This window comes from Pagrus major, chromosome 4, assembly GCF_040436345.1.
Source record: "Pagrus major chromosome 4, Pma_NU_1.0".
Classification (NCBI taxonomy): domain Eukaryota; kingdom Metazoa; phylum Chordata; class Actinopteri; order Spariformes; family Sparidae; genus Pagrus; species Pagrus major.
Window position 1 is genome coordinate 39,020,882 of NC_133218.1, and position 13,031 is coordinate 39,033,912.

Here is a 13,031-nt window from a genome sequence, read left to right on the forward strand (position 1 = left end):
CAGTCAGTCAGTCAGTCAGTCAGACAGACAGTCAGTCAGTCAGTCAGTCAGTCAGTCAGACAGACAGACAGACAGACAGACAGACAGACAGACAGACAGTCAGACAGACAGACAGACAGACAGACAGACAGTCAGACAGACAGACAGACAGACAGACAGACAGTCAGACAGACAGTCAGTCAGTCAGAACTGACCGTCCTCTATGGTGTTAGTTAAAGAAACCCCTGAGAAGCTGAGTGGACGCTGACCTGTTGCTGTTTGGGATCAGAGCGCACTCACTGATGGTTTTACTGTGAACTCCATCGAACACCCTCAGAGGTCTGCAGCTCTCCACATCCTGCAGAGGTCAAAGGTCAACAGGAAATCATCACGGCTAACGTCACAGCTCGCTAGCTGACAACTGAGTAATGCTGCATTCCAGAGCGCTCGGTACTCCGGGAAAAATCAACCTCCTACATGGAAAAGTGCAATGAAACAGTCCAAGAATCGTGCAGTAAATACAAGTTTGTAGCTGTCATGTTCACTTTCAGTCGGTTGCTCTGTGCCTCCAGTGGAGCTGCTCACAGTCCAGATCATCAGACTGGTTTAACTGGGCAGCTTCACGTGTGAGTGTGTGAGTGAGTGTCTGTGCAGCAGGACTCACCCAGAGGATGGTGCTGTGGTCTGAGGAGCAGCTGAGGACGCAGCGGTCGCTGAAGCAGAGCCGAGCGGCGGTGACGGCGTCGCTGTGAGCCCGTAACACCTTTACTGGAACCTGCAGACCCGTGAACGCACCACAGTGACATCATCAACTGGACATGCTAACACAACACATGCTAACACAACACATGCTAACACAACACTTACAGCTTCATTCTTCTTTTTATCCAAAAATGATAATAATCAAATGAATAACTTGCATTTTCATGTTCCTTTAACGAACAAAACAATTATGTAAAAAATAAAACCCTACCCTAACACTAAAATGTGTCTCATTCAAACAGTACCGGGAGACGTTTGGGTCAATGGGTCACATGACCTGGAATCTATTGAAGAAAATGCTGATTTTTCATCATCATTATTAATTTAAAACAGAAAAAGCACTAAAATCCATTAAAAAGAGGTGTGTCTCATTCAACCAGTACATGAGGATATTTCGGCATTGATTCTGGGTCAATGGGTCACATGACCTGGAAGCTATTTACAGAAAACCGCCATTATTCTTTCTATAAAATAATTCACCACACACGCAATCAATTTAAGTTTGTTATGAAACCAATCCAGTATATTTTAACATATTTCTAAGGATAAGGAATAAGGAGCAGACATCAGAGGGTGTTTAAAGGTCTGAGTGACGCCAGGTGAGCGAACCGTCCTGTAGCTGGCAGCACCGGGTCAGTGACGCTGCTGGACCGGGACTATAACCAGCCCGCGGGTTAGCTGGTTAAAGGTGGGTTGTTACCTTCAACATTTAACTGGTTAAATATTAACCTGCTCGCCTCTGACGAGCCTCTCCAGCATCACTGAGGTGTCAACACCTTCACCTGTCCGGCTAACGTTAGCCGCCGAGCTAACGTTAGCCACCGAGCTAACCTGTACCTGGGACCCTCGGCTCCACTCTGCCGCGGCTCTCCGCTCCTCCTGCTCCTCCTCCTCCTCCTCCTCTCCTCCTCCCGGAGCCTCATCGGCTGACAGGGGGTCGCCGCGTGTCGCCGCCATGTTGGAAACCTTCAGTTAAACTTTGTTTGACGTTAAAACCGCGGCAGTTACCATAGCGACGGTGCTGCCTTCACGGACCGTGGGACGCCAGACATTAAACCTGTCATAGCTCTTCGAGGCCCTTCAGGAAAGTTTGACCCAGAAAACAAGTTTTAATCGTCTTGCTCCCTCTTTCTTGTCCTTGCCGTCTGTTTTCCCTCTGCTCTACACCCTCCTTAATGTAACTGACCAACACGTCTGTGAAATGCATCAATAACAACACAATATATTAAAGTCCAACGACAAAAGTTTTTATTTTTGCATTATTCAAAACAAGAGCGACAGTTCATGTGTTGAGTAAAATCAGCTGAGTGTAGAGACGGAGATCAGCTGTTATCCTCACAGAGGACACGTCCTGCTTCACCAGCTCTGATGGGACCGCACAGTTTTCAGCCTGGAGGGAGAGGACAGACACATAAAGACATAAAGACAGAGACACAGACATAAAGACACAGACATAAAGACATAAAGACTATACTGTGATTTCACTGTGCAACAACTTATTTATCTATTTATCTATTTATTCACATACATACCTGGACACTCTCACTTTCGTGCAATAATTTCTGTACAATAACAAATATACAGTCCTACATTCACATTTATTTTATTTTATTTTATTTATCCTATTTTATTTTAATCTATTTTTATTGTATTCTATTGTATTTTGTTCTATTCCTATCTTTATTTTCTATTTTTGCTAAGAGTTTATTTTCTCGTGAACTGTATGCTGCTGGAAATTCAATTTCCCTGAGGGAGTCATCCCAACGGGATCAATAAAGTGAAGTCTAAGTCTAAGTCTAAAGACAGAGACACAGACGTTTACAAGTGTTTCACATGAGCCAATAAGTACAATTAATAAGAAACACAGTAAAACTAAGATGCAATGAGGATAAAAACATTTAATCAAATAAACCGGTGGAACAAAATGTTTGATCAGATTTCTATCTTGTTTACACCTCGACCAGATATTTCCTCATTCAGTCTATAATTTTGTTAATTTTGTATTTTGGAGGTAAAGTTCTGCTCGTGTTCAGACTGAATGCTGAAAACTGCACAAACACAATCAGGACTCTGAAATAAAGAAGATAAATCAGAAGCAGAAACCAGTTTGCAAGTGAAACGACTGCACTGAAGCATCTAAACAGTTTGAACTATTTTATCAAAGTTTGTAGTACGAAAAAAAACCCATCATTCAGAAGAATCAGGTTTAAACTAATAATAATGATGATGTTGGTGTTTTGTGCATGTGACAGCTTTACTCTCCATCAGGACTGAAACTATGAAGTGAGCTCTGACCTTCTGAGCAGCTCCTCTGTGGACACATGTCCAGCTTCAGCCTCGCCGTCCTCATCACTGTCCTCTGAGCTGCTGTCCGACGCCTCCTTCTTGCTCCTCTTCTTCTGCTCCTTCCCTTTGTGTTTGTGCTTCTTATGTTTCTTCTTCTGGGGAAAAAATGAGCGTGAAGTCAGAGAAGAAGCACCGAACAGTCGGGAGAAGGAGCCATTTTGTCTTTTCTTTTCCTACCTTCTTCTCCTTCTTGTGTTTGTGATGCTTCTTGTTCTTGTGTTTCTTCTCTCTGCTCCTGTTCCTCGGTTTCTCCTCCTCAGCGGCGCCTCCTCTGGCTGAACAGGGGAACAACAGGCAGAGTTCAGTCGACTGCTGACCAGTAAAACTTTATTTATATTCAAACGTCCCTGGGCTACAATAAGGCTTTAATTATTATTGTTCTGTTATGATTGTACTGATTCTGGTCGTCTTAACAAACGGACCGTTGTCTTTTGATAGTCGAGCAGCTGACGGAGGCGGCAGCTTCGGACCGAATTCCTCCTCTTCATGTGTCAATTTCTGAGACGACACCACCGCTTTTAAAGAATCAGAGAACAAAACACCATCAGACGTTTAAATCAGACATGTCTGCAGAAAAAACACACCTGTCGTCCACACGTGACCGCGGTTCGGTACTCAGGTCACATGATGATGAAAGCGCTGTGAACGGGTACAAAAGTGGACCCAATGATTTGGTTCTGTGTGATTTTTTTACCTGTCTGCTGGCTGGATGTGATGGTGGAGGAGGTGACAGAGGAGGTGACAGAGGAGGTGTTGGAGGTGATGTTGAAGAGGTTCAGAGGCTCCACTCTGACCTTGTCCTCCTTTGTGTCCTTTACATCGTCCTCATCGCCGCTTTCTCCCTCCGATGAAGACGAGGATTTCTCATCAGAGGAGCCAGCGAAGATGGCTTTGAACAGATCCATGGGAGGCCTGTTCTCCTCCTCCTCCTCCTCCTCCTCCTCATCTTCTCCGTCACCTTTTTTCTTCTCTGAGCTCTGCTGATCCACTGACTTTGTCTGCATAAAGAGAACACAAGTTCAGATTTTTAGGATCACGTTCCTGCTCTCCAGTAGATGAACCTTTTCCAGTTTTGACGCACCTCCTCCGTCCTGTCTGCAGCCTGACTGCTGGTGCTGGTGGAGGCAGGTGGAGCAGGTAGAGCAGGTGTGGAGGTTTGTTCCAGTTTGATCTCAGTTTGGTTTCGTGCAGCACTGAGCAGCTCGCTCAGAGGGTCCTTCTTCTTATCCTCTTTCTTCTGGTCTGAAACGTCCCATCGAGACCTCTTCCCAGGCTCTGGAGGCTTGGGAGGAGCTGAGGAGGAGGAGAAGGAGGAGGAGGAGGAGGAGGAGGAGGAGGAGGAGGGGGAGGAGGGGGAGGAGGAGGAGGAGGAGGAGGAGGAGGAGGGTAATGTAATGTCCAGATGATCATGTCACACTTCGATGTTGAAATAATCAGAAATCAAAACAAGAAACTGACATTCACATAACGAGTATTTTCACAAAATATTCAGAAAAAAAAAAGGTCCATCTCGTCTTCCACTGACACAACATGGTGCGTTTAAACCAGTAATAAACACAAACCTGAGCGGTGAGCGCCCCCTGTCTGTGGAAACCAGGAAGTGACGTAACTCACCTGCTGTGTCTCTGCTCTCAGTCACTGTCAGGAAGTTGAAGACTGAAAACTTGTCTCTCTTCACCTTCGGCAGACCGACCAGACCGGACCTGTCGGACCCACAACGGTCAGACAAACAGGAAACATTCAGTGGTGGAGAGTAACTGAATACATGTACTCAAGTACTGTGCATAAGTATAGTTTTCAGTTACTAATACGTTACTTGAGTACTTTAGACTTCTACTCCCTCATGTCAGAGGATAAAACTCTACTCAGTTACTCTGAAGAAAGACTTTACATTGAATAAAACCAATAACATTTATATAAAATAAATGAATATATGAACTTATTAAATTCAACGTGTATTTTTACTGCAGTAATGATACTTGTACTTGTCTGGACATCAAGTAATGATCTGAATACTTCTTCCACTACTGATTAAATGACAGGTGTGTGTGTGAGTGTGAGTGTGTGTGTGTGTGTGTGTGTGTGTGTGTGTGTGTGTGCGTGTGTTGTACCCGGGGTAAGGGTCGGGGACGTTGAACCTCTTGCAGAGCAGTTTCTCAGGATGCCACTCAAACGTTTCTCTGGTCAGTTTTCCGAACATCTTCATTGTTACGGCGGCCTGTTTGTCGTCCACGTCGCCCTGACAACCAAACAACCAAACAACTCAGATTTACAACCAAACTTTTTCATCTTCTAGTTTGCAACAAACAAAGTCATTACAAGCTGGAACATTTCAATTAAAAACATCATTTCAATGAAAAACAGGCTCAGACAAAGAAAGACTATGAACTCAACACGGTACAAATATCTACTGATGAAATAAAACCACTGACTGAAACATTACAGCTGCTGAAAAGAAGGAAAATCCATTTTATTTATATTTTATATGTCTGCACTGAATATCAACACTTTCATGTAAAAGGTTTCAAGGATATAAAATTCTGGGCTGTGACCTCCCACCTCCTCGTCCCGGTTGACCTCCACGCTGTCCTCGTCCTCCTGGGTTTTAGCTCTGGTGAAGCGGGAGGAGAGCGAGGAGGAGGACGGCCTGTACAGGATGGAGGCTCGGACAAACTCCTCCCTCTCTCTGCTGCGCTCCCACTCCGTCAGCCCCGGGTCCAGACTCTGCTCCAGAGCGTCTGAGACACACAGACAGGGAAGGACTTTACATCTGACATCTGACCGGCTCCAGCTCGTCTCAGACGGACCGGTTCTGTCTCTGACGCCTGAATTAAATGCCTGTATTTATCGTCAACTGATATGATTTATATTTGAGGATACGTTTTATAAGTTACTCACTTTGTAGCAAATTTATAGCAAAACTAGTGTTTTGTGTTTGTAAGTAGAGAAAGAAGAACAGACGGTCAGTCTTCACTTTCCTAAATCTCTTCTTCTTTGTGCTCTTTTCAGGTAGAAAACAAAAGTCCATCAGAGCCAACGTCGGGTTGCTCCTGCAGTGCATGATGGGACATGTAGTTCAGGGCCTCATACCTTTGTCTCCCTGCTTCAGGCGGTTCAGGTACAGCTCGTAGCGAGCCTGTTTGCTGGGGTTCTGCTCAAACGGTCTGAAGGTCTGTGAGGAGGTCTGGACTCCTCTCCACGCAGCCAGCGCCTCCTGCTGGAGGCCGGAGGAGGCTGCGCCACCCGCAGCCGACGACCCCGTCGACCGCAAGGCACCATGGGAGTCTGCGGTGGCCGTTTTGGTGGAGGGCACGTTGGAGGAGCTGCGGAGGTTGAGCAGTCGCTGTTTGTCTTCAGGCCTCAGCAGCTCCATGACCGATCTGGGACCTGATCCAGATTCAGGAGAATAACAGGAAGAAGAAGGAAGTCAGTTTTCTGTCGATCCTCAGATCAAATAAATGAACAGTATAGATATCTGATAGAGGACATACAGAACATTTTTATGCATCTCCTACATGTTTTATCTTTAGTGGATGTGGTATAAAACATATCTGTTAAAGTTACTCAGGTCCACAGCAACAATTATTTTCATTGTCAATTGATCTGTCCATCATTTTCTGATTAATCAATTAGTTGTTTGGTCTACAAAATGTGATCAGATGTCGATCAGTGTTTCGTCCGAAACCCAAACAAAGTTTAATGTCAGAGGAAAGAACCCAGAATATAATCACATTAATGAAGCTCACATCACAGAACTGATTCTTCTTATTATAAAATCACTAAAACAGATTAATCCATCATCAAAATAGTTGGCAATAATTTAATAGTTGACAGCTAATCAATTAACTGATTTTTCTTTGCAGCTCTATAGTTAGTTCTACATTTTTAATACGGTTTTTCTAAACTTTGGCTGCTAAAGTCTTGGTGTGATGGTCTAACTGACACACTAGCACAACTCTTGGATGCAGAGCTGCAACTAACAACTAGTTTCATTATTATTTGTATTCCACTTATTTTCTCCACGAGCCTCCAAATATCAGAAAAATGGTTAAAAATGCTTCTTTCAGGTATCTTTTATTGTTCAAACAGCCCCAAAATATTCAGTTTATTGTGACAGAAAACAGAGAAAAGCAGAAAATCTGCACATTTAATAAAGATTTTACTTTTTTGCATAATAAATAACTGTAACGATAGATAGATAGATAGACAGATAGACAGACAGATAGATTGATTGAATGAATGCATCGTGCAGTTTTGACCAGATTTAGTTGTGATGTGGACGTATGAACACTGAGCAACTGTACCTTTCTTTAAAGTATTGTTATATAAAGAAAGTTTATTAATATTAAGTTGTTCTGAGAGATTTTTAAGTCAGAACCAAAAGGCTTTAACAACCCTCAGCAGGACTTTACTCTGCTGGTAACTACCTTGCAGCGTGTCTTCTCCCAGCAGCGTCCTCCTCTGGCCAGAGTCCAGTTGGTGCCGTCCTCCTTGTTCGGGCTCCTCTTTGACCATGTGGCCCCTGGAGACCCTCAGAGCTTCGGCCAACGCAGGACTGACCCCGGAAAGATGTGAAACATCGACTGATGAATGGAAACGATGGACCGGACGATAGTCTCTGGGCAGAGAAGGCGGAGGGAAGATCTACAGACGGAGAATGAGATGATGAGATGTTTCAGAAACAGACAGCGATCGATCAGCTCGGGTTTGAAGATGCTCACTGTTTTATCCTCAGCTGGTTTTTGGGCCAAAGTGAATCCCTCCAGGATTTTGCCGAGATACGAAGCATCTTTGCTTTTGTCTGTGAACAAGAGAGAGTTATCAAAGATTAATTGTGGTTCATTCATGTTTATGAACAAACACCTGCAGAAACCTGGACTCGCATGCTAAACTGAGATGGTGAACAAGGTAAAAGTTACACCTGATAAACATCAGCAGGCTTCTTTAATTATAGTTTTATCTGATGATGTAAAACTTTGATTCCTAATTTCAGTCAGATGGGGTAAAGAGCTCAACAGAAAGGTTCCTGAAGTGAAAATCCCAAAAATGTTCTGACTGGAGGATGTTGATTATCTGTGTATGCTAACCTATGAGAGAGAGTAAAACGACGGTGAAGTGTTGTTTTAAATCAAACATGTTTTATTCATGATTTCATGGAGAAGTACAACATTACCCACAATCTTAAAGTGTAACAGCAGCGTCTCTGACTGATGGTCACTGATTGAGTGACCATGACTTCCCTTCTTTTATTTAGAGATGAGGGAAAAAGTCCAAAGAGGTGAAAATCACTAAAGTCAGGTGGGTTTATGGGACCAGTCGTCCTTCACTTTTTAAATAATTATGTGCACATTCTTGTATCTTTGCTCTTTGTTCTCTTTTTGCTCTGAATCTGATGTTTAACGGTCGCGACTCATCTCACCTTTCTTCTTGGCGTACTGCTGTGGTGCCGTCCAGCCGTACAGGCCGTCTCCGGGCTCCTCTCCTCCCAGCACCTTGTCGTATCTGGACATGGAGTCTCTGTGGTAAACCTCTTCATCATCATCATCCTCCAGGGCGCCCACCCCGAACGCCTGCAGGTCAAAGGTCACGAGCAGCAACACTTACAATAAAAAAAAGCTTTTTTTAAAAATATCTAATAATAATAATAATTCAGACTTCAGCGGTCTCACCTGTCCGGCCACGCCTCCTCTCCGTGCTCCTCCCCGTGTGTCTCCAAACAGTCGACTCCTCGTCTCAGACTGCGGCCTGAACAGGTCAATGTGTTCGGCTGCTCCTCGGCCCAGCAGTGCCAGGCCCGGGTCCAGACCACGGTACCCCAGACCCTGGACCCCCACCTTTGGGGTGAAGTCAACCGGAGTCACGTCCTTCGGGGCAAAGGTCACGTTCTCCGGAGCGAACTCTTCATCATCATCCTCCTGTTGGACAGAGAGAAGAAGGAACATGAATATTAATCTTCTTCTGAAGCAGCTTTGAGGTTCTACAGGAAAGAGGATCAGTTCTGAGGTAGCATCGTCGTCTCACTCACCTCTGAGTGCTCCGATCCAGCAGGGGGTCGCACACAGCCGTACACTCTGCTGCCTCCGTCTGTCAGGAGGAGATAAAGCCCACAGACAGGATCAGACAAAGAGAGGACAGCACCTTCATCATCAATGAATCACATCAACACATTCTCACCTGAAGCTGAAAGCAGACGGGCCAAAACATTTTCAGGATCATTAAATCAAGACCACAGAATCACAACAGGATTCATTCAGTACGACTGAGACAGAACCTGAATCACATTTCTTTGTATTTTGGTGATGAAGTGATTGTTTGTGATGTTTCTTTGGTGAATACTTGGAAAACAAAAATAACTGAAAGTGGAACAAACTTATCGCACCCGTCTGCTGTCGGTGAGCTTTCCTCTTCACACGAGGCCCGACACCCTGACCCTCTTTCCAGCCCATCCTCTTCAGCAGCTCCACCCCGATGGACAAGCTGACGGACAAAACCAACACACCTCAGAATACTCACAGGAGGAAATACAGATTTCAATAAAGGTCACAAGTTTTCTATAATCTCCGTCACTGTTTTTCAGATTTCCTGAAACTCTTCACGACTCATTTAAACGCAACACCAGATTTGTAATAATGATAACATCTGTGCAGCCGTGGGTTGAAAATCTGATTGTAGATCAGTTATTTTGTAGTTACCTTTGACATTATTGAATGCAGACACCATATCGGTGTGTGGATGTCAGCAGTTACCTGGCAGGTGATATCAGCTCCTCCAGCAGAGTGTCTCCGGGGATCAGGGCGGCCTGAGCGTTGACCGCTCTCGCCTTCTCTCTGACCTCGTCCCTGCGACTGGACGAGAACTCCTGACTGGTGCTGATCTCTCTGGGAGCGATGCCGTGCTCGCTGAAGTCCTGACACACAACAACAACAACCACAGTCAGTTCCTCACACCACTCTTTCTGGATGAGAAAATACAGCAGACACTGAACTTGGAAATTAAAAATACATCAGGTCATTCAACTAAATAAACTGTAAGACATTTCCATCCTTTAACAAATACTCTGAACTCTGCTGTTCAGTGAAGAAGAAATCAAACTTGTTTAATGAGGTGGATTTCCATTACTGGAGCCAAACAAACAAAGATGGCAGCTGGATGAGTGAGCAGCTCTCTGCTCTGGTTCAGTAGTGGAGACGAAGCTGACAGAAAGCTCTAAAATCTCATTTTTACTTTCTCTGACTCATGTAACCGAAATGTAATTATCAGCGTTGGAGTTTCAAATGTAAATTCAGTCATTAAACACACAACTTGAACACACGCAGTTTTGGTTTGGTGGCGAATGGAAACACTTCTCTACCTCATCGTCCATGAAATCTTCTGGTCTGGCATTACGTTGCCCAGCTTTCTGTTGCCGTGACGACACAAAGGTTGACGGGGCCCAGCCTGAAGTCACAACACAACAACCATTAAACAAGACGTCCAAATACTGACACTACACATCTGGAATTAAATGAGAGTTTCAGCTGAACAAATACAGTTAATAGCTGAAACACGATATGACCTTTGACCTCTTTTGAGAGAAATGATCAAGCTGAGCACTGGATCACCACTTAGCTCACAAACTGACTGGCTCTCTTCAGTCAGAGCAGGTGAACAGGTGAACAGGTGAACAGGTGTTGTGATGCAGCAGCACTGACCTTCTTTGGTGCCGACAGTGTTGAAATAACCGGCTGAAAAGCCTCCAGTGAACGCCCCGTGGAACCTCTGATATCGTCCCTTCTCATCCTTCACCGTCTGCTCGTGCAGCGGGACGGGCTTCTTCAACGGCTCGTCTGCAAACACACACAACACACATTTTATTACACAACACGTTATGTACACGAGGCTGCAGAGAAGATTCAGGTCCTTCACCTCAACTGACATAGTAGTTGTATATTGACAAGGTGATCATGTACATGAGTAAAAGTATACTGTAGAAATCTTTGTAGTAAAATGTACTCAGCATCAAAACTGACAGTATTTAATATGACAAATAGTTTCTTCTTATTTTAGTGCTGCATATTTTCTTCATATTTAATTTCAAAGGCAAGAATAAACAGCAGGGGAGTGAAAAGTCTCATATTTCTGTCTGACGTACAGGAAAAGTACAAAGTGCCACAAAGTAGAGTACAGCAAAATAAAAGTATCTTAACATATTACTTGAGTCAAATTATTTTCTTTCTCCTCCTTTCAACAGACCTCAAGTCACCAACACAGTTTCAGGATAATAAGTGTTTAACGTCAGGGCAGAGAGGATTTCCTCCGGCAGGACCAAACTCAATGCAGACATCTCGTATATTTAGTGTCCTTGTTAATGGCAAAGATCACGGTACGAATAGCTGAATCTTCAACTACACACACAGCTGAGACACTAAATCCGCTTCAACATACGTGTGTTCTCCGTCTCCAGGTACAGAAAACCCACAGTAAACGGTTAAGAAGCACAATAAAAAATCTTGAAGTTTGAATGAAATTATTTGCTGATTTGAGAACCACTTGTGGGCCGAATACACCGCTGGACGGTAAAGATTCATAAAGCACTTAAGTGACAGTCCGCTGAATAATTTCATTCAGCCGATAAGCACGACAATTTAAAACTTATAGATATTTGAATGAAGTCTGGGTTACAAACCAGGGGGCTAGGCTAACAGCCAGGAGCTTGTTGTTAGCTAGCTTCTCGTTAGCTTAGCAACCTGAAGTTCCCGCTGGAAACTTCGTGGCTCCACTCTCACAACATGAAACGGTCTGACAGAGTCAAAGGACAGACACACGGACTGTAGCGGGTCTTAAATGTACTCCACCTTCCTCCAGAGGCTCCAGCGGAGTCCCGAAACTCACAAAATCCTCGTCGCTGTCACTGTCGGACGCCATGTTTTCAGTGCTACTACGGGAGGCGCAGAAGAACAAACTTCAGGGCCGAAGGCGAAGTGTTTACCCGTTAGTCATTAATAGTAGATGAGTTGGCGACACCTTGTGGTGGACAAGGTTATTACAGCACCAAAAACTGAGTAAAAGTAAAGATATATACTGTATTTACTATATACTATATACTATACTATATACTATATACTATACTATATACTATATACTATACTATATACTATATACTATATACTATACTATATACTATACTGTATACTATATACTATACTATATACTATATACTATATACTATATACTATACTATATACTATATACTATATACTATACTATATACTATATACTATATACTATATACTATATACTATACTATATACTATATACTATATACTATACTATATACTATATACTATACTATATACTATACTATATACTATATACTATATACTATATACTATATACTATACTATATACTATATACTATACTACATACTATATACTATACTATATACTATATACTATATACTATATACTATACTATATACTATATACTATACTATATACTATATACTATATACTATACTATATACTATATACTATATACTATACTATATACTATATACTATACTATATACTATATACTATACTATATACTATATACTATACTATATACTATACTGTATACTATACTATACTATATACTATACTATATACTATATACTATACTATATACTATACTATATACTATATACTATACTATATACTATATACTATATACTATATACTATACTATATACTATATACTATACTATACTATACTATATATATGTATATACTATTACTTTGGTAAAAGTAAAAGTCTCCAATACAAAGAATACTGAGTTAAAGTCTTTAAGTAACCTACCAGGTATCAAATACAGGACTACTGGAGTAACAGAAGTACTTAACCATCAGAGTAAGTCTGCAAGTGGACGTAAATTATATCTACATGTATGTAATGTTCACTCAACACCAGCTGCCTTCTGGCAGAT

The 13,031-nt window shown here is 42.7% G+C and overlaps 2 protein-coding genes across 3 annotated transcripts in view; both read right to left on the bottom strand.

Moving 5' to 3' along the window:
- The window catches only part of LOC140994325 (WD repeat-containing protein 88-like), a 14,480-nt gene extending 12,782 nt beyond the window's left edge, over positions 1 to 1,698 (bottom strand). Inside the window, exons 1-3 of the mRNA XM_073463897.1 lie at positions 1,579 to 1,698; positions 644 to 754; positions 249 to 337 (exon numbers count right to left, since the gene is read on the bottom strand). Coding sequence (XP_073319998.1) covers positions 249 to 337; positions 644 to 754; positions 1,579 to 1,698 — 320 coding nt within the window. The remainder of the gene's footprint in view (positions 1 to 248; positions 338 to 643; positions 755 to 1,578) is intronic.
- A 268-nt stretch (positions 1,699 to 1,966) lies between these two features.
- gpatch1 (G patch domain containing 1) lies at positions 1,967 to 12,000 on the bottom strand. Of its 2 annotated transcripts, none has more exons than XM_073465099.1 (20): positions 11,922 to 12,000; positions 10,779 to 10,913; positions 10,439 to 10,524; positions 9,834 to 9,994; positions 9,467 to 9,564; positions 9,113 to 9,171; positions 8,757 to 9,002; positions 8,507 to 8,657; positions 7,809 to 7,888; positions 7,515 to 7,731; positions 6,178 to 6,474; positions 5,647 to 5,825; positions 5,199 to 5,326; positions 4,702 to 4,790; positions 4,169 to 4,380; positions 3,782 to 4,085; positions 3,510 to 3,602; positions 3,265 to 3,362; positions 3,037 to 3,179; positions 1,967 to 2,131 (listed from the first exon to the last, which is right to left on the bottom strand). In XM_073465099.1, the coding sequence occupies exons 1-20, from the start codon at positions 11,989 to 11,991 to the stop codon at positions 2,098 to 2,100; spliced, it is 2,880 nt and encodes a 959-aa protein (XP_073321200.1). In that variant the 5' UTR covers positions 11,992 to 12,000; the 3' UTR covers positions 1,967 to 2,097. The 2 variants fall into 2 exon arrangements, with proteins under 2 accessions (XP_073321200.1, XP_073321199.1); XM_073465098.1 differs by having other exon boundaries at positions 3,037 to 3,182.
- Positions 12,001 to 13,031: the final 1,031 nt, after the last annotated feature.